This window comes from Petromyzon marinus, chromosome 24 (genome assembly GCF_048934315.1).
Source record: "Petromyzon marinus isolate PM22_M1 ecotype Great Lakes invasive population chromosome 24, UKy_Petmar_22M1.pri1.0, whole genome shotgun sequence".
Taxonomy (NCBI): Eukaryota; Metazoa; Chordata; class Hyperoartia; order Petromyzontiformes; family Petromyzontidae; genus Petromyzon; species Petromyzon marinus.
In genome coordinates this window covers 11,157,083-11,183,593 of record NC_133690.1, presented here as the reverse complement: position 1 = coordinate 11,183,593, position 26,511 = coordinate 11,157,083, and the positions used below count along the sequence as shown (strand labels likewise).

Here is a 26,511-nt window from a genome sequence, read left to right as displayed (position 1 = left end):
AAGTAAGACAGAAGAAGACCTGCCGACGCAGGCAGTGATGAGAGGGAAAGTGGCACTATATTTGGGCACGTATGTAGGATGGACAACAACAAGCAAAATGAAAAATGTTTTATTGTTCGGAAAAAATGAGAGGAACTGGAAAGAGAGGAAGACCTAACAGAGAACGGCTTTGGCGACGACATCAGAGATTGCTGCCAGAAAGATGCAGCACTACTTGAGCATATTGGCACAAGACAAAAGAGGAAAGTGGAAACAAATAACGAAATGCGCAGGGGACACCTCCGGGCTATCTGCCCCATGGATCGTGACGACGATGACTCGTGCCGCGGCCTCGTTGAGTTCTCGCCCGGAGTGGCGGAACGAACTTTTAGCGGTGCTGCTGCGCTCCTGTGAGGCCCGACGTTTCGTGGCAAGATTTGAGGGTCGGTTTCAGGATCGTTGTCGATGTCATCGAGCGCCCGTGACACGCTCCAAACCCGCAGAGCCGTCACGTGGCCAACTGGTGAACGGGGCAGCAACTGGGTTCCTCAATTGGCTGCGTGGGTTTTTTTAAATATATATTTTTTATCTGTACAAGTACAAATCACATACAAAAAACAAGCATTCGGGAATTGACTGAACACAAAATAATCGTGCGCAAAGACAGCAGGCAAATACTATTTGTTTAACACGGAGGCTTTTACCACCAATATTATCCATAATACTCTCCGCCCCTCACAGAAACACCCACGTCACACGCCCTATATTTGTTACTATTATTATTATGACTACGCTCGTTTACCTAGGAGAGCCTCATCGAGTCTCAAGATTGTTTTCCAGGAGGATCCTGTCAAGTTATGCAGGAGGCATCGATGATGACTGCTATGTGTTCTCGTTAAATATAAAATAATAATTTTCCGATTCCTGCAAAATAGGAGCACGTTCAACGGCAACAGCAAATGTCCTCCTCCTTTTTGAATGGCGTCACGGGCAAATGTGACGTCGCCCGTGAATGAGAGGGCGCATATCCAGAATCAGAACATTTATTTATACTGGAGGAATCCGATTAACTATAAAGCTTTTTGTTCGCAGATGTCCAGTAGGGGTGGGTAAGAACGCTACAACAACAAACAACACAAACACACGATAGTCGGTGCAAAGTACAATGAAAGGTAAACAAAGCACCCAAACGCATCAAAAATAAAATTAAACCATTCCCATCCGACGAAGCAAAGCCCACTGAGGTATTAACTTATTGTTCAGAAGCGAGCTGGCCACAAATGATAGCTCAACAAAGTGGCCCATCGTTTGGACATTTATAGCACCAAAATTATCTAAATAATCTTAATGCATGTTTCTCAATGTGGAGGGGAAAAACGAATGACTCGGATATGAAATCCACGCGACCACGTGGACAAACGTGCAAACTCGCTCGCTGGGTGGGGCACCTCACCACCACCACCACCACCTGCCATCGTTATAATTTTAGTTTGTAATCCTTTACATATTCTCGCAATCTGGAAAAAAAACGTCCCGTAGATATAACTGCTCGACCAGAGCCATGAGTGCTCTGATACTTGAATTGTCCTTCTACTGTTCGCAATTTGGCATTCTCTGGTCTAACGCTGGTGCGACAAGGACCATACAGTTAGTTTCAAAGACAATGTGTATATTATTATCATGAGAGCATGTTTGTTTCCATGTTTTGCCACAAGTACGTGTGATTAATGCACAAAGTTATCTGTTTGGTGTTTGAACATCTTAACACCTTTTGTATTGTCAGAAAGAGTAAAACCTATTCTTATATTCTCACAAGTTAACCTTTAGAGCACCCCCCCCCCCCCACCACCTCCGCACTCAAAGTGGAGCGCGTTACAGCCACCAACGTTGCGCGCGCTGCGTTGTTCAAAATCGGTCGACGGACATTGCCCCGTTGTAGACCCCGCCACCTCATCCGCGTATTCCAACCCAGCTCTTCGTCAGCCGGCCGAAGCACACCCCACGCTCGCCGGCACCTCAATTCCATTCTGCTCTCGCTCGACGGATATGCGCTGTGTCTCTGCGAGCTGATTATCTCCTGGTAAAAAAAAAAATTACATCTAAATACTTGGCAGTAAAACTGTTGAAGGAAGGCAGGTTGTGGTAAAATGAAACACGTTACATTGGGAAAATATATAACAGGTGATGTCTCGGGGCAACGGACCTTCTTCATATGTCTGTCAATGTCTATTGCCATGTGCTCATCGTAAAACGCAAGCATTATTTACGTAACGCTCTGTGGTGGTACGTTTTTGGGCATATATTGAACGAGCGCTGCATACATTACACGTGAAAATAGCGTGGGAGCATTTCGCTTCGCATCAAATCAAAGTGACGTCTTGCTCAAACTAGCATTGAGCCCGTGCCCTACTTGCTTTTTGCAGCTCTCCGTGAGTGGTGGAAATTCCACATGCTTGTGGTGGGGACAAGTTTATCCCATAGGACATCCATTGATCACTTTCCCCACAGTGGTACTTGCCATCCTGGACTTGCCAACCTGGATGTGAACTCGTAACCTTCTTATTGCGAGCCGCTTTGTTGCTGAGCCACTGGTGAAAATACAACCACCGCGAAGATGGAGTGCTCGAATCAGTTTGTGTGCGGGACTGAGCTGGGCTTTGGCATCGCAGGAGCATGGGACGTGGCAGTTGCGCTGGAAGTATTTCATCCAGCGGTGGATAGACATTGGCTGATGATGAGACAATGATCAGAGTGACTCGACCAGACTAAGATCTGATCAATCGGCCGTTATTAAAATCGGAAGACTTCCAAATATAAATCCTGACGCATTAATCCCAACGACAGTCATCCAAACGCCAGAATTATCTCATTCCCCAAATGTTGACCACGACTCCCCTAATTTCAAAAACGAAGTTACGCGTAACCATTAACTCCTCGTAAAAAACATTTCCGAAACGTGTCGTCGTGCGCCTTTCGAGCGTCATTTCCTACGTCAATCTTTCCCCCCCCCCCCCCCCGGAGTCTTTGATGGTTTTACACGTTGAGGGGGAGGAGGGTGGTGTGTGGGTGGTAGTTTGGGGGGGGGGGGAGATAGAGGGGTGCGTCAGGGTGGGTGGGTGGGGAGCCCAGGGCGTGCGGACGGATCAACCCTTCTGCTCGGGCGTCTCGCCGTATAAATGCGAGGCGCCGAGCGCCAACGCAGACCCACCGACGGCCTGTTCCACCGCAACGCTCCCAGCCTCTCCACTCCTGCAACGCTCCGAGCGAAAGGCGCGAATTTTCGGTTCTTCAATCTTCACGTTAAAATACCCCACCCCCGTTATATTATATTCGCGTGCCGTTTTTTTGTGTACGATCGCGTACGTGCATACGTACAGATATATAGGCTGATTTAGAGCGACAAAACCAGCACGATGTACTCGAACAAATACGATGGGCCCAAACGGGGAAGATCGTTTGACTCGGTCAACACTAACTTTGGCGAGAAACAACTACACAACGAGGTACGTATCAGGATTAACCAGCAGCGTGGACGCTCACTTTGTCGGTGCGCATCAGTGCTGGGTTAGAGTTTGTTGACGTGCACTCATATTCGCAGTGATGCTTTGTTGCTTTGTGCTGTACCGTGACCCTGATGTAAAATGCCGCACGGAATTGGCCCAAAGTTAAATTTGCTGGTACGTGCGCGGCTTGCGTCATATTTTGAGACCTCTTGGGCTGCAAGGGAATAGCGATCAATGATGTATCCTTTGTTGCCTCACTGCCAGACTTTACTGCGAGGTCAGGGCAGTCGTGTAATGTCGACGCAGACGTTAACGCACTGCTGTTGTATTAAATTATACAGAAGCTTATTAAATGAGCCAGACGTTATTTACATTTGGCGTGCCAACCGTTTGACTTAAATTGAAGTCAGCAATTGCGTGGCTATTTGATAAAAAAAATAACGATCGACTCTTTATTCAAGTTTTGTGGTTTTACGTTCAACTGCTGAGCCACTACAACGCACATACAAAAACCAAATGTTCATACTGATACCAAAATACCACTGGGAAATCTCAATCTTACTTTTATTATCAGATATATCTTTGCATATGCAGAGTTGAACGCTTTGGCCCAGTGCTCCATGCATTGCGCTATGAACCCAGTCGCCCGAGTTCAATTCCCAGCCACGGCTGACATCAGTGGCGAGTGATATCAGAACTGAGTCCGGGGCCCCGTTTTACTAACCTGCACTAAGCGGTGTGGTTCAGTATGGTCAAACGACACCCATGAACGACAAAGTTTAGTTCGTCATTCTCTCTTTAGCGGATTGACAACGTGCTTTAAATTGTAATTGTTTGTATTATTTTTTTATTTTAATTCATAACAGCGAATTGAGATGTGCTCGCATATTTATACGATATACATCCAAATTATTGTCAAACATATTCAGTATTTGATAATACTGCGTGAAGAAATGTTGGTGTGATTTGGCAACGGCAAACGAAATCTAATTCCACATGTGTTGAAGTTGAATATTTAACCATGCTTGATGTTTATAACAGAACCTACAGGGGTTACAAATATAAAACTATGCAATGGAATAATAATTACACCATGTGCTACTATTCAACAACAGTTGTTTATTCCGATATTACCTTGAAAGTCGAAGAACGACGTAAATAGCTCGCTGTCCATCGCGTGTTATTTCAGTAACAATAACAGCGGTAAATAACCCACGGGCAACATTTTAAACCCCGTGAGGTTTTACCGGCGTGAGATCGTATTCATGCTTGCACGGGGTCACAAGTAAAGTGCACTCGAGCAAAGAAATGAAGGCGTTCGTGTGTGCATGCGAGCTTGTGTGCGTGTGTGTTTGTGCGCGCATTTGTAATCGTCTCATCCGGGGAGCGGTAGGGTAGCAGTAGCGGTGAGCGCGCTGCACTTGCGAACCCGGCCGCCCGAGTTTGATTCCCGCTCAAGGCCACCAACACCGGCGACGATTATCTGAATCGGTTCTGGGCCTTCCCTAGGTTGACTCGGCCTCAAATGAGTACTCGGTGCGGTGTGTAAACATTGCCACTGGGGAGACAAAGTCGGCCGGACGTGGTGCTGGCCACCCACTCCCTCGAACAGCACTTGGCCCAACGGTCCGGTAATGGATAGACGGGGGATCTTTGTCGTTGTGTCTAATCGTCTTATTAGACTTAACTCGATTAGCGACGCTGCGTCCATCTCGATATTACGCGTTCGGTGGCTTGCTCGTCGCTCTTCATAACAACGCTCTTTAACTGGGACGCACCAGCAACCAACATTTGGCATCGGTACATGAACGATCGCACCTGATGTATGTATGTTGAACTTTTTTACGCCAACGGTGCTAATCGGAGGTTTCGGGGGGGGGGGGAAGGACAGCTAACTAAAATGTTATATTGTACGTCCATCAAATTGGCTGTAGGGTCAAGCCATCCGATTGGACATGGGGATTCAATAACCCATACGTTGCATGCAGATGATACGCAGACACACACCGTGTAAAAAAATAAAGGCCATCCAGATGTCATACTGGTTAAATCGGATAAAGATTTGCGCAAACGCATAGGCAGCTTCGGCACGCGTGCCAGGAACACAATCTGGGTTGATCGCTTAATGCTGCAGAACAAACAAAAATGCGTAATAAAATAATGACACGCTATCAACAAGAGGGGGGCCCTCGCCCCTCTTCATGACGAGGGCCCCCTCTCTTACTGGACCCCCGCAATTATTGCACGGCGAGATGCGTTGGCGCGGTTACGATTTCCGGAAATCTAATCCGATTGCGTCCGTTTCGGGAAAAAAATGTCGCGGACACACGGGCTTGGCTTATTAATGACCATCAGCGCATTAGTGTCAATTATGATTTCGACGCGGCCAAGCCGAACGTGAACACGAGCGCGTTACTGCATTCCGACGTGCGGGTCGTTGTGATGATGGGTCGCGTCTGCGTTTTGCTGCTGAGAGACGTCGCTGCCTCTGACGTGCGCTTATTGAGGGGTCAGTGAACGTGCGGTGGCTGCGTCCCTATGAAGCTGGGTTTAGGCAAGGAAGCTATGCGAGGAGAAGAGTGTGCCCGATACCGCAAAAAAAAAAACACGTTCATGTACGCACACGTATATTATTTCACTAAACGCACGCACGCTGTATATTCTTGGTTCTTTCGGTAAAGCCACGTAGAATGGAAACAATAAAATAATAAAAAAATAAAACAATAAAATTCTCACGACGTTTCGACTGTAACACAAGCAATCATCAACAGGTGTGAAACCCACAGCAAGACATTTTGAAAAAAGTGGCGTTTTTTTTGTTTTTTTTAACGCACGCTAGTTTGGATTATAAGTCAACAGGTCAAGATTCCCACCAATTTCACGTGAGATTTTGATGCCAATTACTTAGTCATCATGCACACAACCTGCCTGTATCATTCCTGCAGAAACAATGTGTATGTTCGTTGGGGGGTTGAATTCATTCGAGCCACCCTTTTTCGGCTTCTAGATCTTTCACTGCGCACTGTTGTGGAAACTTCCCGCTTCACGATACAATGAAGATAACCTTTTCATTTCACCGACAGAGGGTGCGCTATGCCTCGCGTGAGCTTTGACCCAGCAATGTTCTGTTCTAAATCTAGGTTGCAAATTTGTGCGTTATCTCACGGAATAATCGCGCTTAATGGACACCAAACATATTGCCAGCAATTGCGATCCAGCCACTCTGCAGACAAGCCCCAATTCCCGGCAGTTTATCGCTGTACGTTTAGTTGTTTACCATTAAACGCATTTGTTAAATGTGCCATTGCCTAATTGTGATTAGAACAAAATATAATTTTGAATGCCGGATGTTTATTATGGGCATGGGGAAATAACTGCCGAGGAACCGGAGATTGAGACGTCCAACAGATGAAATAGTAATTAACTGCGGTATTACCGGCTTGTTTGATAATTACCGAATCTGGCCCAAAGCTCAGTAAACCTTCGCTAAACCACCGCAACAAGACACGACCCACGTGTGCGGGGAAGGTGACTGTCTACGAAGGGGCTCGTGTGCTACTCTAGGTTATCGAATTAAAAGAGGAATGATGAACACACGTCTGTCAGTGCATTAATAGTCGCGTGTTGATCATGCAAATCTCTACACGAATCAATAATACTGTGCTGATCCTTTAAAGGACATTGCCAACCGGCCATCTGCCAAGCAAGCAATCACAACTCACCAATGAAATAGATGTTGTCCACTCTCCAGGCTGGGCCACGCGATTTCGTTTCCGTAGATTTTTGAGCGCGTCGCTCAGCCTGATCTTCCGATCATTTCGCAATGCGCGAAGGGCAGCGCGATTGAGGAAGGTAGGCCACGGTGCACGAGTCGACGTCGTTCCCCTAACCCGTTGGTCTCTCTCTCTCTCTCCCTCTGTCCCTCTGTCCACAGTTGAACAAGTCTGCCTACGGGCGGCAGAAGGAGGACAACAAGGAGAGCTGGGCCAACGGCTCCGGCGAGAGAGGCCGCGCCGCCGTTGTCTTCTCGCTCAAGAACGACATCGGTGGACTCGTCAAGGCCCTCAAGCTCTTTCAGGTGCGGGCAGTCAGCTGCGTGCGCGGCCCACGGACAGCCGTAGCTGACGACAACGGGGTTCCGTTAGCGGGAAACAACACGGTCCGTCCCGCGTGTTATTGTTTCATTTTTTTTTGGGGTTCAAGAACCCAGCATGCAAAGGTCCGTGAGGGAAACTGTCCTGCGGGATTTTTTTGTTCCGTTTTTTTTTTATTGTTCAAGAACCCAACTTACAAACATCCATGAGGGAAATTGTCCATCCTGCGTTTTTTATTTTACATGTATTTTTCATTTTTGATATATATTGTTTTTATTCAACAGCCCAACTTACAAACATTCATGAGGGAAACTGTCCTACGTTTTTTTTTGTTTTATTGTTCAAGAACCCAGTTTACAAACATCCATGAGGGAAATTGTCCATCCTGCGTTTTTTATTTTATATATTTTTTAGTTAATTAAAATCCCAACTTACAAGCATCCATGAAGGAAACTGTCCATCCTACGTTTTTTAAATATTTTTATTTTTTTATTTTATACTTTTTTTTTTATTCAAGAACCCAAATTACAAACATCCGTGAGGGAAATTGCCCATCCCACGTGTTCAACAAGTGCTCTATACGCCACGGCAAGTCGGCCAGGCTCAAGAGGGCCTGTTCACGCTGGCTGTGAGGACGGGGATAAGCATTCGCGCTCGCAGGGCGCCAAAATGCCTCGGCATCTCAAAAGCGCCTTACGTCCCAACATCTCATGTCAACCGCTACAGTGCCCGGCAGCAGCTTAGCCAAGGGGGGACCCCAGTGGTAGCCGTTCTCAGCTCGGGACAAGGTGTGTGCAGCACAGGCCTGTAACTGGGTATAGTCTTTGGTTCTTTCGGTAAAGTCGCGTAGGTATAAAATAAAATGATTAAATCACGACGTTTCGGGCGCAACACAAGGGTCCGCCCATCAGGTCGGGACAACCACAGCAAGAAACAATTTCTGAAGCAATTGCTTCTTTTATTCGTTTTATTTTATACCCACGTGACTTTACCGAAAGAACCAAAGAGTGTGGATCCCTGCAGTCACGAAAACTTCAAATCTAGATTGGGTATAGTCTGCCAGTAGGGGGCGGGGGTGGGATACAGCTACGCAGTTCGGTTCTCCCGCTGAAAGTAATTTGGGGGTTATTTTTCAAAAACTTGGCTCTTGACACTGGCGCGCATGGCTGCCTATTTTTAGAGCAGCATCACGGGATCTTGAACGTCCACCGTGAAGCCGACGGTATTTTTTGGGGGGTTAATGCACTCGCAGCATTAACCAGGGTGGCCACGCGGTTCGGAACCACGAACCTCTGCAACAAGTGGCAAAAGGACGACCACTCCTCGGCCGTGCCACCAACCACCGCGTGGCCGAGACCGCGGCAGAGTGGCCAAGGCCCACGTCATTTACACAAATCGCAGTCTCCGTGAATTGACCAACGGGCCAGCCCCAAACGGCCTATCTTGACCCTGCTGCAGAGGCAGTCCACACGAGGGCCACATCGCCTTGTGGCAGAGCTACAGAGATTTACCTGATCCCGACCCCGCCACAAACGTCGCGCGATGCCCACCTCAATAAACAAAACGAGAAAAAAAATCACCGTGAAGGAGGTCGCAAAAAACCCAGACACCGGTTGGCAGACGGTGTGCACGCATGCATGCGCACTGAGCTTCTTTCGCACCGTTACGTGGCATTCGACTGTGCGGTAGCATTCGAGCTGTTGACTCGCTCGGCGGCCGTTCGTCACCCCGTGCAGGAGAAGCACGTCAACCTGATGCACATCGAGTCGCGCAAGTCGAAGCGACGCAACTCGGAGTTCGAGATCTACGTGGACTGCGACAGCAACCGCGAGCAGCTGGGGGAGCTCATGCAGCTGCTGCGCTCGCACGCGTGCAACATCGTGTCCATGTCGGGACCCGCGAGCCACTGCGACGTGGGGCCCCAAGGTGCGTCACAGCCATACACGCGGGGGCCTGGCTCTGGCCGCGTGCACCACGTGCGTCACGTGTGTCACGTGTGTTACGTGTGTCACGTGCGTCACCTGTACCACGTGCGTCACGTGTGTCACGTGTGTCACGTGTGTTACGTGTGTCACGTGCGCCACGAGCGCCACGTGCGTCACTTGTACCACGTGTGTTACGTGTGTTACGTGTGTCACGTGTGTCACGAGCGCCACGTGCGTCACCTGTACCACGTGCGTCACCTGTGTTACGTGTGTCACGTGCGTCACGTGTGTCACGTGCGTCACGTGTGTCACGTGCGTCACGTGTGTCACGTGCGTCACGTGTGTCACGTGCGCCACGTGCGTCACGTGTGTCACGTGCGTCACGTGTGTCACGTGTGTCACGTGCGTCACCTGTACCACGTGTGTTACGTGTGTCACGTGTGTTACGTGTGTTACGTGTGTCACGTGCGTCACGAGTGCCACGTGCGTCACCTGTACCACGTGCGTCACCTGTACCACGTGTGCCGCGCGGGCAACGTGTGTAAACGTGTGCAATGTGTGCAACAAGGGCTCGCACGTGCTTAGCGGCATCGCAAAGAACGTGTTTTGTGTGTGTTCGTCTGTCTGTGTTCTTTGTGTCTCTCATACGCCGCGCGTCTCTCGGTGGCAACATCTCTCCACGTTTGTGTGTCTGTGTGCCTTTTTATCTTTATATTTCTACGTGTCTCACTGCATCTATTTGCGTCTCTTGCTCTGTTTCTGTCTGGTTTCTATGTCTCTCTGTGAAACGTCTCTCTTTTCGTTTATGTCCCTCTCCATGTCTCTGTGTGTGTTCGTTTCTCCGAATGCCTGTCTCACTTCATATCTCTCTCTGTGCATTCGCGAGTGTCCGTGCACTTTGTTCATTTTGTTCTTAAGTCACACGTTGCTGCTAAAGGCTGGACCAAAGGGAATCCTCGTTCTAGTGCAATCGGTTTGCGAGGTTCTATCCTGTAAGTGCCCAACCTCTTTGCATCCCTAGCTCCCAGAGAGACTGCGGTAGCGATGTGGACCAGCTACCTTGCAAACAGTTCAGCGGTGACATCCATGGGCTACTTTACCACCTGTTCAGTCAATGTTTGGCACTCATCCCCGCTATCCTCAGTTACTCTCCGTTGACAATTGCCTAAGCATGTGTCTACCCAACTAAAGCCAGCTCTGTAATACACAAGTGTGTACAGATATAAAGATAAAGATCCCCCCCACCCTGTATAGCCTTAAACAGACTGTTGGGGCAAGTGCCATTAGCGAGCACTGATGAAGCCTGGCACGGCACGGGTGGACAACACCACGCTTGGCCCCCTTTGTTTCCCGCAGCGATGATGTTTACACACTGCACCAGGCACTTATTTGGGGCTTAGTCAACTTAGGGGAGTTTTAGGACCGGTTCAAATAATTGTCACTGGTGTTGGTCACGAGTGGAAATCAAACTCGGGTCAGTGAGTTGGTAGCGGAGTGCGCTTAACCGCTACACTGCCACTCCCCACAGGTAAACATGCACACACGCACAGTTTTTGAGGGAGCGCTACGTGGTCATTATTAAATTCAATACCAAGGGGCTCGATTTAGCAGCGATTAGTGGGATTACAGCGCTCGACTAGCACTGATTGATTGCGTGCGATAAACGACCCCCTTCATTACCCATAACCGGGAGCTCCTGAGATAACGGATAAACGAATGTAAATGTTGCAGAAGCCACATTTTTTTTCTGGACATGCTGTGCCGGGAATTTATTGTCCGTGTGGATGGCACCGGAGGTTTACACAAATTGGGGTCATGCTTTGCCACTGTGCGGACTCAATATTGATAGTTGAACAGGGTTCCCATCGTAGACAAGTACAAATTCGCCCTCTCCAAGTAATTTGCGGTTTTGATTTATGGTTTGAATATTTGTAAACTGCAATCTCATTGTTGTTGTGTCTTCATTGGTCTGTCCCCATTTGTGCCGTTTTTTCGTTCTCACCGAAATGTAACATCAGCACACATCGTGCATACAATTTGCATAAATACAACGTAATTAATAATTATATTTAATTTTAATGAATTAATTCTACTTCGTTAATTAATTTTACTTTGCGCAATTTTACGTATCATGAGCATAATAATATATTTCAGTTGATGAATCCCTGTGTCAATGCATGCCTAATGTCCAGTCGTGTTTTATATGCATAAAGATTTACGTAGTTAATCGGATAAATATTCGATCAGTTAACATCTCGAAATGGTAGCGAGATGTTAACTACCTCGCCTGGTATACAGGAGGTCGTGGGTTCGATCCCGACCCTGACTCTTGTATATTTGGAGTTTGCGTGTTCTCCCCGTGGTCACGTGGATTTTTTTCATCAGGGTCCTCCAGTGTTTTCCCTCCACATTTAGAATCACGCCTTTAGAGTATTTGGCTGCTACACATTCCCACACGCGATAAGCCACTTCTTTGAGCTACCATTTGTGGCCAGGTTGCCTCTAAAAAAAAGAGCTACATAGCTCAGTGGGCCTTACCTGGTAAAATAAAAAAAAATAGTTTAGTTTTGTAGTTTCGACTGCAAAAACCCACGTGCTAGCTTGACCTGCTCGTTTTTTTTCTGACGCTTTTTGCTGTTTGTGACGGCACCTTCTGTCCTCCAGATCTTGACGGCGTGCCCTGGTTCCCAAAGAAGATTTCTGACCTCGATCATTCGTCAAACAAAGTGCTCATGTATGGAGCTGATCTGGATGCCGATCACCCGGTAATAAGCGCTCGGCCTTTCCAATCAAGATGCCCACCAGCTGAACGCGCGCACGCCTGCCCATGCGCCCGTCTGCCTGTCTGTCTGCCCATGTGGTGCACACCGAGATGTGGCACAAATCCATTAGTCTGGAGCATTGTGAGGCTGGGTTGACCATATGCTGAGCAGATGGCGATGTTAGATTGCGTTGGCTGCATAGGGTTTTATGAGTTTTATGAGAGTAAATGAGTTTTAGGTGTTGGTAGTACCCTTCCAACATGCTAATGATGTGTTGTTTGTGAGATGTGTGACTGTGGCTGGTTTGTGCCAGTTGATTGAATGCTTATTTCAACTGTATTTTTTTTTATGCGAATAGAGGAAATACAGTCGCGCTATGTGTACCAGATGTGAATTGAGCTACGTCATATTGGGAACATTTAGTTCATAATTTGTAGCTTGGGACTATCATGTAAATAATAATCATCAACCCACTTCCAATTGACTGATGGACGAAGGCCTCCCCACATCATGTGGGTCGTGGGGGTTGATTGATGATGCTTCACCGCACCGGGGAGGTGTTGTGGAGAAGCATGAGGAGGCCTTCACTGCTTCAGATACTGCTCACCACCGGCGTTCGCCGGGTTCAGAGCGCGGCGATGCTAACCACTGCACCACCGCTCGCAAGCACCGTTGTGTCTTGGTAGATCGCAACCCGAGTTAAATTAAAAAAATTAAATATGTACGTGATTTAATTGATTAGCAGATTCGTCATTATACGTAATTACGCTGCTAAGGAGTGCGAAGCTCCACTGATTTGGGGCAGCATTTAAAAATCTCTTAATAAGCCCGCCTGACAGCTAGCTATGTTTGAACAATGTACAAGTGCGACTTGACAGTGCACGCCTGCAATCCAGCACATCGTAGGTGGGGTTGGTGGTCCATGCAGAGCTGAGACACTCACCTGTAGGGCATTGAGGTCGGCTGTAGAGTTCGGAAGAGCAAGTAGGCTGCTGACCGATAAGCTTGGATTTTTTAAAAAGCGTAATCCCCTTGTAAGTGTGAGTAACCTCCGGGCTCTCTGGTTTCATCTCTCATTTGAACTAATTGCTCAATGAGGAATTAGACACACATTAAAAAGAGTATTGGGGCTTAGTCGAGGCCCTTCTGGCTAAAGGATCTTATTCTCATTGCCAGTAAAGCGATGATGATATCACTTCCTCAACCCCTTTATCACTTTACTCAAATTGACATTTACACGAATGGGCATTTATAAGTGAATGGCATCAGTGCAAAGTGTTAGAGCGACGCATTTTCAACCGTTTATTTGTGTGCACACAGGGCTTCAAGGACAACGTCTATCGCAAGAGACGGAAGCATTTCGCGGACATTGCACTTAACTACAAGCAGTAAGTGCTTTTTAATAGCATTACAATACAAGGGCTGCCCGGCACGGGATGTTTCGTTTTTCACGCGAAATCCGAAACGCTTCCGCCAACACGCCACCGAGCTGGGAGTTCAGATAGCGGCAAAGCGACGGCGTTCGCTGCGATTGATCGGCGCGCTCGAGGCGAGGGCTGCCCACCTCTTATCAGCACCGCTGCCGGCATCGTGCAGCGCAAGCAATGGGGACAGTTGCGGGTTCAGCATCCCACATCGCTCGTGGGCCAGGGAAGAATTCACTGCCGGGCGGGATGGTGGCAAATGTTTAGGGATGCCAGCGTCTGCATATGGCAATTAAGTGTGGATTGTTGTGAATGCGTACTTGTAAAATAATATTATTCACTTTTATTGGGCTGTTTAAAGATGTTAGTACAACTCGAGGTTTGCCGTCTCGGGTGGTTATCAACAATTCAAATCATCATTAGACCTTCTTTGCCAGTTCCAAAATGTAATAATAGGGTTTTTACCCTTTTTTCTGGCAACAAAACTGAAACCTTTTTACAAGGATTCATGTCTGCATTAACCACAATACCTGCAGTCAAAATGCAAACAAAAAACATACTATGATAATATATGCATTGTCCTTGAAACTGATTGGTCCACACCAAGGGACGGCTTTCTTTTGAGCCTCGACCCAATTGGTGCTCGACCAGATGACGCCAAAAGGCGTACAGCTCAAAGACAATGCACTATCAAAGTAATGAGGGCTCGGGGTGAGCATCTACATCATTAGACCTCCTTTGCCAGTTCCAAAATGTAATAATAGGGTTTTTCCCTTTTTTTCTGGCAACAAAACTGAAACCTTTATACAAGGATGTCATCTGGTCGAGCACCAATTGGGTCGAGGCTCAAAAGAAAGCCGTCCCTTGGTGTGGACCAATCAGTTTCAAGGAAAATGCATATATTTTCATAGTATGTTTTTTTATATTATATTATATTCCCTTGTTATATATATATTTTATTATTTTATTGTTTCCCTTCAACGTGACTTTACCGAAAGAGCTAAGAATATGAATTACTGCAGTCACGAAAGCTTTAAATCAAAATTTAGTATGTTTTTTGTTTGCATTTTGACTGCAGGTATTGTGGTTAATGCAGATATGAATCCTTGTAAAAAGGTTTCAGTTTTGTTGCCAGAAAAAAGGGGAAAAACCCTGTTACTATAACAATTCAAATGTTTGGTCTGGGCCCATGGACTAATATTTTGCCAGGCTGGGGTAAGCCAGGGTCAATGGGTCGCCCCTCCCAATGAGTTCACACCTGATCCACTCCTGACCCATGGGGCTAGGGGGTGTCCTGTATATGGCAGTATAGTGGGTAGGTAGTATAGTATATTATTACAATCTCATTATGCATTGTTGTGGAGCAGAATCAGAATCAGAAAATGAATTTACGCTGGAAGAATCCGATGAGCTATAAAGCTCTTTTTTTTACAGATGTCCGATTGGGGCGGGTCAGATCGTTACAACAAAAAATAATAGAACAACACGATAGGAGTGCCAAGTATTGGAAAGGTAGACAAATGAACCTCATGGCTGTACACCGGGGTACCATAGTTCCCCGGCTCTCGCATAATGTCCGTGATGCAGTCACTTTTAGTCTGTTGATGGTCGGCGATGCGGCAATCGACTCATCTCGACGAGCTGTACACGATGCACCGCCACGGTGTGTACGAGCGCTCAGGGTTTCAGCGTAGTCGTCCTCGCTGCGTTTCGACACCGCGGAGTGGCACTGATTTCGGATTGATTGGTACCCCAGTCGCGGAGTTAAGTACACCCCTGGGAAAAAAATAGTGTCCCTTAATTGTCTTGGCCATTTTGTATTATTTGGAACCCCGGGGTACCGCCATGAGGATCAAATAATGAAAAAAGATGTACAAACGGAACTAAACTACTTTTTTATCTTACCAGGTAAAGCCCACTTAGCTAGAAGCTTCTTTTTTCCGAAGCGACCTGGCCACACATGATAGCTCAACGAAGTGGCTTATCACGTGGAAATGTATAGCAGCAAGATAATAATCTAAAATAATCTAGCCCAGGGGTGGGCAACCTGCGGCTCTGGAGCTGCCTGTGGCTCTTTAAAGAACTCCTTCGTCACCGTTATTTATTAAGGACCGCCGTTTCGTTTTCACGTTGCATAGCGGCTCTTGAAATATGGAGTTTATTTTTTATTTTTTACCGCACGGGCAGGCGGGCGCGCGTTCAGCTTGTGGGCATCTTGATTGCAAAGGGCCGAGCGCTTATTACCAGGTGATCGGCATCCAGATCATCTGTTACCGACCACTGGTCTAGATGCATGTTCCTAAATGTGGAGGGAAAAACCGGAGGACCCAGAGCACAAATCCAGCATTGTTTGTCATTGAACAAACAGACTTTCTTCTGTCTCTCAATATCAAAATACAATTGTTTTCAGCCCATCTTTGTTTCATTTTCAATAATTATCCACAACCGCGCATAATGAGTTTTCATACAAATATTGATTTTTTTTTCATACAAATATTGATCATGGCTCCATTGTAAAGAAGGAGTGCCCTTGACATGAACGTAATTGTCTCTCTTAACACAGCCTGACTGCTCACACAAAGTCTAGATGGCCAAGAGGTTGAAAATCTAAGACATTTATTTTAATGTGGAGAGATGGAAGAAGTCTATTTGTTTGTATATAATGGAGAGCTCCCCCCCATCGGGAAATACTCAAGTCGATGATTGGCCAAACATCCCATCTGAAAATTTACCCTCTTTATATAAATCACACCTCCCTCGGAATGAGCGCTCTGATCTAATGAAATTGAATAATCAAAGTCGTCACATCGTCAAAGTGAATATGGATTTGAACGTAATCTTGTAATCATTTGGGAGGTGTATGTGTACCGTTTAAGCAATTGTTATTTTTAGATTTATCTAAAAATATCGAAATGGATTTATTTCACTAATCTTTTATATCTCACTGTTTTTTCATCATTGCTTACGTACAAATTATCTGCTGTACTCATTCACCATGATTTATTTCACAGTTATTTTTGTCCTTAGGGCTTAGACCCTCTTGCGATGTATATCATCGGTTCAAAGCATCGAAACACTTATTTTTTTAAGTTGCAAAATTGAGACCCTTATTCTTAAAGATTAAGGTGCAGCCTTGCAATTACCCACTCATGCCACTGTTGGCTGAAGGGCCTCCGCTAGAGAGAGCTCTGGAGAGCCCCGCTATATGGTATTTGGCCTACTCTTCCATGCTGGTCAGACCTCTTGGACGTTGGTGGGAGTGCCCAGATTTTAACCCCACCACCGGCCACCGGCCGATTGACCAATGTGGTGAACCCGTTCATACCGCTCGGTGGACAGAGGCTGTGGTTGGGCTTTACGAAGCTTACCCCACTGTTTCAATTTGCCGTGCCCAGAGGTCAAACCGCTGACCTTTGCATTGCAAAATCTAGCGTGCCAGCGCTTTAAACCACGGCGGCGTCCCTGATGTGGTGGCGATCGTGACGACGGTGGTAGATTTGTGTGAAACGCAATGCGCGATGGCCGTGTGTTTTTTCCGCTTTCGCCGTTGCAGCGGTGAGCCGATCCCTCGCATCGAGTACACGGAGGAGGAGGTGCGGACCTGGGCCACCGTGTTCCGCGAGCTCACGAAGCTGTACCCGACGCACGCCTGCCGCGAGTACCTCAAGAACCTGCCGCTGCTCACGAAGCATTGCGGCTACCGCGACGACAACATCCCCCAGCTGGAGGACGTGTCCCGCTTTCTGAAGGGTATCCTTCTCTTTTGATTTTTTTTTTATTGTTTCCATTGCATTTTTCAACACGGGCTCCTGAAACGGGGGGGCGCTAACCCCTCGACCGCGGGGAGGGAGGGCGCAAAGACTCTGCGGACAGAAGTCCCGAACTCGGTGCCCCTGCATTTAGAGGAGGGGAGAAATTGGGCTCGCGAGCGAGGTGCACGTGCCGTTCGTCACCGACGATTCATTGGCGGGAGTCATTTTTGTTGGTCAGTAATTGAAAGCAGGCAATTGGATTTACCGTGAGCGACGTGCGCCGGCAACGGCTTCGAGCAGGCGTGGCCAAACCCCCGGTGGTGCCTCAGCTTGCCTCCCGGGCAGTTCTCGTGCCGCCGCGCCGATAGATGGAGATGCAGATTAATGTGTCGGTTTTCAAGAGAGCTTCATGCCTGGGGCACTCATCCCTGGCGGGGGGAGCCAAACATGACTACTCCCTGGGCGCTCCCGCAGATGTCCATAGCTGTCAACTCATACGGTTTACCCCGTATTCTTGTACAGGGAAATTGAGATTTCAGGTCCATACGGCGTACAGCCGTTTCAATACGGGCAACACTTTTTTCCGTATTTGTTTGCGTTTTTTCCCTTTGCGATGGGAATTTGAAGGATGAACGTTGAGATTTATAAGGGGCACGGGGTGACCACTAAGGTCTGAATTGGTCTGAAATAATGTAGGCAGTGATAAGGAGATGACAGGTTTGGATGTCTGAATTCCCAATCGCACGGCGAGTCAGCGTGAACCATCCGACGGCGTGACCACCCCCGCGTTTGCCGACCGTTGCCTTCGACGATTACCGGCGAGCGTTGCCGCGTGATTATTCTGCGGTGTCCGTGAACTTTGCAGTTCCTTAATTGGCAAGTTAATTGGCAGGTTGGTGCTGGGGTTAGAGTGTGAGAAGTCTCGGTTAAGGGGTTTGACTCAGTCAATCTTGTTTGAGGTTATAAAGCGAGTGCCACTTTGTGAATGTCAACGGTTTCTGAGCCTCCCCCTAGGTCGACTCAGCCTCAAATGAGTACCTGGTGCGGTGTCTAATCAATGCTAAAAGGGAGACAAAGGCGGCCGAGCGTGGTGCTGGCCACCCACCCCCTCGTGTGCCGTGCTGGCCTTCATAGGTGCTCGCTAACAGCACGCAGGAGGCCATCGGTACAATGCCGACCCTGACGCCTGTATATTTTGAGTGTGCACGTTCTCCCCGTGGTCGCATTGATTTTTCTTCAGGTCCTTTGGTTTTTCTAGAAACATGCGCTTCGATTATTTGGCTGCTATACATTTTCAACATGTTAAGCCAGTTCATTGAGCTATAGACATGTGGCCAGTTTGCTTCTGAAAAAGAGGTATACAATTCAGTCGCACCTTACCTGGTAAAATGAAATAAATTGTTTCAATAGTTTGCTTGTCCCGAAAGCCTGTTAAGGCTATGCGGTGCAATATCTGTCTTTTGTCTTTTGTGTGAACGCAGAGCGCTCTGGGTTCACTATCCGGCCGGTGGCCGGGTATCTGTCTCCGCGTGATTTCCTGGCCGGGCTGGCATTCCGCGTGTTTCACTGCACGCAGTACGTGCGGCACAGCTCCGATCCGCTCTACACCCCGGAGCCGTGAGTCACGCTCGTGTCCGATTCGGGATTGTTGTCATCGATCGTCGCCCCCGAGGTTCAAGAAAAAAAAACCGGGACATGTCGTCAGAAGGAGAATGAGAGAGGGAAAAAGGGAAGAGAGCTACATGAACAGTAATGTCCTGGGAAGACTTTCAGATTTTTTCCTACCGCAAATAAAGAGGCGAAATCTGCCAATGGCGAGAGAAAACTATGAAGGCAGAATAATTTAGCGCAGGGCGGATTAATTGTGCCTGTCAGTCACATTTACTCAAATTTATTTTGATTGTGCCTGAGATAAGAACCACAGTGCACTTGTTCAGGACATGCTGGTGGTTTGTTTTTTTACATAATGCACCTAGGCCGTTTGCTTTTCACATGTTTTTGCGAGTCATTTGAAACTAAAAGCAAGGACATTCCTGGAAATACCAGGACACTTGTCAACCCTGATAGGTCGTCTATACACGATGACAAAGATCCTCGTATAGCCTTAACAGACTGTTGGGGCAAGTACCGTTAGCTAGCGTCTATGAAGGCCGGCAATTTTTACACACCACGCTGAGTCGACCTAGGGGAGGCCCAAGATCGTTTCAGATAATCATCACCGATGTTTGCGGCCTTGAACGGGAATTGACCTCGGCTAGCCAGGTTCATTTCGTGGCGCGCTAACCGCCACATTAACGCTCCCCCACACGCAAACGCTCACACACACACACATAAACAGCATATGCTCATACGTGCGAACGTGAAAACCCGTCGTGTATCTATGGTCGTGCATTCCTCAATCCCAACACTGGCGCCGCGTGCCTTTCTCGCCAGGGACACGTGCCACGAGCTGCTGGGCCACGTGCCACTGCTGGCCGAGCCGAGCTTCGCGCAGTTCTCCCAGGAGATCGGCCTCGCCTCGCTCGGTGCCTCAGACGAAGCCGTGCAGAAGCTTGCCACGGTAATGGCTGTCAGTGCTCCACTGCCCAGCGCCAGCAGCACCAGCAGCGCGCAGGCTACAGTATTGTTGACGAAATGAAGTGACACAAATATGAGTCGACAAAGTGTTTTGTGCATTTTTTGAGCGGACGAAAATGATCGAGCACGACGATGACTGTGATGAGATGAAACAAACGAGCGCGAATGAAGATTGTCGGAGAAACGCCGTTAGAGATGTCTGCGCACTGGGGATGACCAAACGTGTTAGCTGGCCACAAATTTGCAATGTACAGCCGACGACAACATTTGGGATTTTAGCCGCGACTAAACCAATCAATGACGGAGTGTAACCCACATCTTGAGACTCACATTAGGAAGCCACGGTGATCCTTGCAGCTCTGCTCTTGGCTCCCCATCGATCAAAGACAGTGACCGCATCGCGCGCTTTCAGATGCGCTTCTGCGGCTGTCTGGAACGCTCTTCCTTTCGATATTAGGAAGCCACCGGAGCTGTGCACTTTTAAATCTAAGTTGAAAGCTCATTACGTTTAGAACTGTCCTTCCGCCGCACCTTCGATTAGTTGGTTACGTACGGCGCGAAAGAAGTTCAACATGCATTGAATATTCTACAGGTCGCCCCTGACTGGACTTGAGAGCAGACTTCATAATGGAGGAGCAGTGTTTATTTAGTCAGCCTGGCAAGGACGGGGCCCTCGTCTATCTCTCGTGGGTTTTGGCAGAAGTTCAACTCCCATTCCCTGTGCGCTCACTTCATATGCCCTCGTTGATTGGCTGACAAAGAAGGTTGGACTGTCGTGCATTCTCAAGGACCGCAGTTGCCTACACGTTGAATTAACGAAGGGCTGTGAAAAAGCATGCACATATTTGTTTACATTATATTCAATCAATCGTTTTTATTACGTGTCAATATCGCCCTCAATTAAGTAGGCACCAGTGCACATTACAGCAGAATGGGGTAATTTATTACGGATTTATATGATGTGTGCTTCGAGGAAGTTTGTTAATTTGCTTTCATTATGGTGGTGGTGATGATTTGGGTGGTAGTGGTGGTCACGATAATGACAATGGTTGTAGTTGTGGTGGTGATGATAGATTTGTCATTCACTCTCTATTTTGACGACCACTCGTTTATGGTTTATGTTTTAAGAAATTAGCCTCTAAATTTGTTTCAATCTATGCTTAAGAAAATAATTTGTAAAAAAAATCCTTCCTGTGGATGGTAACGTTAACTCTTGCTTGCTTGTCTTGGCTGAGGTGCTGTGGCACAACAGTGCTTAGCGCACCACACTATGAACCCACTAGTCTAAGTTTGATTCCAGTCCACAGCCAACTCCAGCAGCGAACCAATATCTGAACTTATCCGAATCTGTCCTCTCACCTGACGGGAGTGTTGAAGTACGGTCAACCAACCTGACACGGATGTCGGAGGGTCTTCATCCAGCAATGGAATGACAAAAGGGCTGCGATTGATTTGTTGTTATTGTAATGACCGACAAATGGCCCCAAGCCATATGCAGCCTAACGGCTATTTAAAAATAAACAACGGTCTTCGATTGGAAGAAAGAGGCCTCCATGGTGATTGGTCGGGAGGCACACTTTAAAGGGATTGGAGAATAAGGGGATTTAACGGGAAAACAGAAAGGATCAGTGCAAGGGAAAGGACAGGGATTGGCTAGAGGTAAAAACAGGGACAAGAAGGTTCGAGAAAGGGGGCTGAGGGACATATATAAGGGGAGAGCACGAGGAGTGGGGATGCTCGGAGGAAGATACAAGCAGGAAGTCGAGGATTAAGCCTCGGGTCTCTCATTGTGAAAGTCGTTAGTAGGGTTCCTTATTGCGTTAAACTTCAAATAAAAGTGGCCCTTCTTGTGACTTTGTCGTCGGAGTAATCACGTTCGCTTGCCCTGCACGCTCTGCAGTGTTACTTCTTCACTGTGGAGTTTGGGCTCTGCAAACAAGATGGCCAGCTGAGAGCCTACGGGGCTGGCCTGCTCTCCTCCATCAGCGAGCTGAAGGTACGCTCACATCTTAATCGGCGTAGCGCTAAACCACCCGTACCGCCACTGCTCTGGAATATGCAGTGTTCACTGAACTTGTGCAATGATTAACGGGTCAACTGATCACTTGCCGAACGCCCTTATCATTCTCACAATCTCGTCGCTCACCACTCCTCCGTGAGGCTTGCCTCACAGCTCACCCCGCTGTGCTCTCTGGGTGCACCGCTTTAAAGCAATGCCTCGTTTAACGCGGTAGATGCGTTCCTGAAAAGTTTCGCATTCAGCGAAAATCCACGTTAAGTGAGGAATCACATCTGTACTGTAAACTCAGCCTGCCGGGACAAAGAAATGTGATGAGGGTATGCTGCCGCGTACTGTATAATTCCGCGTACTGTATCATTCCGCGTACTGTATAATTCCGCGTACTGTATCATTTCGCGTACCGTATCATTCCACGTACCGTATCATTCCATGTACCGTATCATTCCGCATACTATATTGTACCGCTCAGCCGTGCAGCTCAAGAAAGTGGACCGTTCAAAAAACCGCGCCGTTATTATTACGGGCGCGTTCCGCGTTATAATGGGCACCTTCGGAGTTGTGAGAAAAGCGTTCCCTTGTGTGAACACCGCGCGTTAAGCGAGGCCTCACCGCACGTACGTGCTTCTTCCAGCACGCGCTCTCCGAGAATGCAAAGGTGAAGGGCTTCGACCCGAAGGTGACGTGCAAGCAGGAGTGTCTCATCACCACCTTCCAGGACATTTACTTCGTCTCCGAGAGCTTTGAGGAGGCGAAGGAAAAAATGAGGTGAGAAGAAGCGTGCCATCTGTGCCACTGGGGTCACGCGACATTGTGAGGATAATGTGTTAACAGTCTAATCGAGCTGTGTTCTTCACTCATTTTCAGAGAGGGGGGGGGGGGGGGCACTTTCGCCGATAAGACATCATCAGTGTGAGGGCCTCCACGCCGTCTGCATGGGGGTGCTGTCACTCGTTGTGTATTGTCGGTGGCTGCATATCAGGGGCCGCACTAAAGGCCACCAGTGGTCCCGCGGGCCTTCCAATAAAAAGCACTGTAAGTAGAGGATAGTCAACGTACAGGGTGGCCCATTAATAGACTCCCCACTGATGTCTAGTGACCCTCTTATTTTGCAACCGGTAACTGAATGGTATGAAACAAATCAAAATGTTGGACTAATTGTCCCGCGGAAAATTTAAATGTTGAATGTGTGTATGAAATTGGTGGGAGGCATGTAGAGGCTTTCAAACAATTTATCTTAATTATTTTAGTGAGGTACCTATAAATTATTCACCCCGTATATACAGAGTTGATGGCCGTGCAATTTATTCTCTAAATATGTTATGATTGCAAGACGATAATTTCTTTCAGTCAGTACCTCACCTCTATTATCTCTAGGACATACCGATTGAATGAAGGCTCTAAAAGCTATTAAGGTACATTTACTTTTTCGTATTACATTCCCTAATTGGAAATTACATAATAATGTCATCGTGTCCTTCTGCTGAAATCCTTTAATGAGGCCAAAAATGTCCCTATTGACCACACCAGCTCATATTGGATCCTTTTGGCGGTACCCTGCGGTACCAACTAATACAAAATGGCCGAGGCAATTAAATATGTTATTTCTGGGACTATTTCTTCCAGGGGTGTATTCAACCCCGCGACTGCGGTATCGATCAATCCGAAACCAGTGCTAATCTGCCATGTCGAATCCCAGCTAGGACGATTGCGCCGAAACCCTGAATGCTCACACGCACCGTAGTGGTGCATCGTGTACAGCTTGTCGAGATGAGTCGATTGCCGCATCGCCGACCATCAACAGACTAAAAGTGACTGCATCACGGACATTACACGAGAGCCGGGGTACTATGGTACCCCAGGGTACCGCCACAAGGTTAATTTATACATAACGAGAAATACAATATATATAGATTGCTCACGGTAAAACACACGACAGAAATAGTTCCGTCACATGGCCGAGCGGTAGGGCGTATGCCACTTTTTGCCGAGGTTCATGGTTCAAACCCAGTGGCCGCTCTGATTAATACTGCCCCGTCTGTTTCCCACCGGATGTTGAAGACCCCGTCAAGTTTGTAAAAAATAGCGCACCATGCATTGCCACTGTCGTGGTCCAAATTTTAACATTATCCAGTACACGACTAAATTGGATAAAACTACATGGCAACACCGCTTCCTGCTGGCAGACTATAGCTGTCTGTGAGATATCGCACCTTCACGATAGCGTTGTGCTTTAACAATTATACGCACACCAATTGTGCTAAGTCAACAACTTTTTATTCTAAAACACAACGTTACGTGATTCACGAATCCCTCTTACACCAAACATAGCCAAATAAATTAAATTTGTCACATGGGCAATTGTTTACTCTGCCAACTATCATCGTTTCGGTTGATCGGTAAGCTGAAGAACAAATCATCACAATGAAATTGATCAATTACCGACGACATTTCACTTGAAACTGTGCAAAGCGTCGTTAGATCATCGCATGGCCTCAACCCGAGAATGAAATGTGACCGCTAGTATTGGCCATGGAACCTACATGCAAAGTTGCTTCGTTCCCTGCAACAGTGTCGTTCAAGGTAGGTGGTACACCACTCACTGATGTGTCGATGGCATCTTCTCCTGCCCACAGGGAGTTCGCCAAGACCATTAAACGGAACTTCACGGTGCGCTACAACCCATACACGCAGAGCATTGAGGTGCTCAAGGACACCAGGATGATCGCCGAGATGGTGAAGGAGCTGCGGGCCGAGCTGGACACGGTCAGCGATGCTCTGCACCGGCTCAACAAGCACTATGGCGTGTAGGGAACGTGTGGTGCCAGCGTCTGCACGGGGGGGTGGGGGGGTTGGTGAGGGGGGGGGGGAGGCACACGCGTGCCCTCTCACAAAGAACTACAACACGGACACTGGTGGACTTTGTGATAGGCAAAGGTAGGCAGGAAGCTTCTGGCCTTCACGGGGTGCAGGTGCATGGGGGAGGGTGCTCAGAACTTTGTGGCAGGACAGGGTGAGCGGCTCGGAGGTTTGGCGCCACTGTGGGCATCGCGGTGGTGAGATGTTTACTACCTCGCCTGGTATGCAGGAGGTCGTGGGTTTGATCTCGACCCTGGCGCCTGCATATTTGGAGTTTGCATGTTCTCCCTGTGGTCACGTGGATTTTTATTCGGGTCATCCGGGTTTTCCTATTTAGAAGCGTGCATTTAGAGTATTTGGCTGATATAAATGTCCACGTGATAAGTCACTTCGTTGAGCTATCATATGTGGCCAGGTCACTTCTGAAAAAAAGCTTCATAGATGAGTGGGCCATACCTGGTAAAATAAAAAAAAGATTTAGTTCAGTTTAGAATGGGCCAGGAGTAACTTGCAAATGTAATCAGGAAGAGGTCAAGAAGTCATATGTGGAGTATGTGTGCAGAGTGGAGGTGGTAGGGTTACCAAGACAGGCATTGGAGGGGCGCCCAGAGGTCAGTGACCAAAATGTAAATGCCAGATGAGACTTGAAGCGCAGAGTATCGAGGTCAAGCGTCAGCTGTGGGATCCAGCAGAAGGAAGTAATGGCCTCGTGTGGTTTACATCAACAGCAGTGGTCCTAATGACCTTTAAACATTCATACAGTCGGTAATAGAGTTGTTAAAAAAATATTTTTGCGTTACCCATAATCCCCATGTAAAAAAAAAAGGTACAAAGCCAGTGATCGTTTTTGCCGCACTTACAGAAATACGCGGCAAAAACCGAAGGCTGCAACGTTGGGCCCCAGGATAAATGAGTGAAGAGAAGTCGTGTACAACTTAGTGCACGATTGGAGGTCTCCGTTGGAGGGGTAAAAACTGCAAAACACAGCAGAGTTGCTGTGTACCTCGGGCAGCTGTGGGAAGGCGATCCGGGTTAACAATTCAGAAAAAATATAGAGGCAGATGACAGCAGGTTTTTGGAAAACTGAAGTTAAGAATGAAAAGCAACGTACCAATGTGCCTAAAAGGGAACGTTTATTTTTTAGCTACATATGTATGTATCACTTGATTTGACCTTTGGATTAGAAACAGACATTGACAAAGACAATGGAACAAAAACCGTAATTGCTTCACCACAAAAAGCGTGGAGAGATGCACGCTTGGAATTACTCTGAGGGAGAGAAAGAGGAGCGCCCTGATATTAATATTAATCGATTAAATCAACGTGTGGTTAAGTCCTCTCTTACCTACACAAATCATCGAGAGCGAGGTGGGTTGTTGACTTGGGTAGCTGCAGGAATGGCGGTGCATGGCTGTACCGCAGCAACTATAGCGGCAGGGTTGGTGACATTAATCGAATATGCATAACACGAAGGTGGTTGTGTTATTATTGTAGTTCTATATTGGTGTAATTGCCTATTACAATTGCCTACTATTTTATTCGTCACAAAGTCCACCAACGACAGTCCTACAATTTGCTGCTAAATATACTCATTTGTTTTGTTTATGGAAAATATTGTT

The 26,511-nt window shown here is 47.5% G+C and overlaps 1 protein-coding gene across 1 annotated transcript; it reads left to right on the top strand.

Moving 5' to 3' along the window:
- The first annotated feature begins 3,157 nt into the window (after nt 1-3,157).
- On the top strand, nt 3,158-24,892 carry TPH1 (tryptophan hydroxylase 1). Its single transcript, XM_032959916.2, has 11 exons — nt 3,158-3,482; nt 7,417-7,560; nt 9,313-9,502; nt 12,166-12,266; nt 13,584-13,651; nt 17,241-17,437; nt 18,921-19,056; nt 19,873-19,999; nt 21,917-22,012; nt 22,668-22,801; nt 24,670-24,892. The coding sequence occupies exons 1-11, from the start codon at nt 3,393-3,395 to the stop codon at nt 24,842-24,844; spliced, it is 1,458 nt and encodes a 485-aa protein (XP_032815807.1). The 5' UTR covers nt 3,158-3,392; the 3' UTR covers nt 24,845-24,892.
- Nucleotides 24,893-26,511: the final 1,619 nt, after the last annotated feature.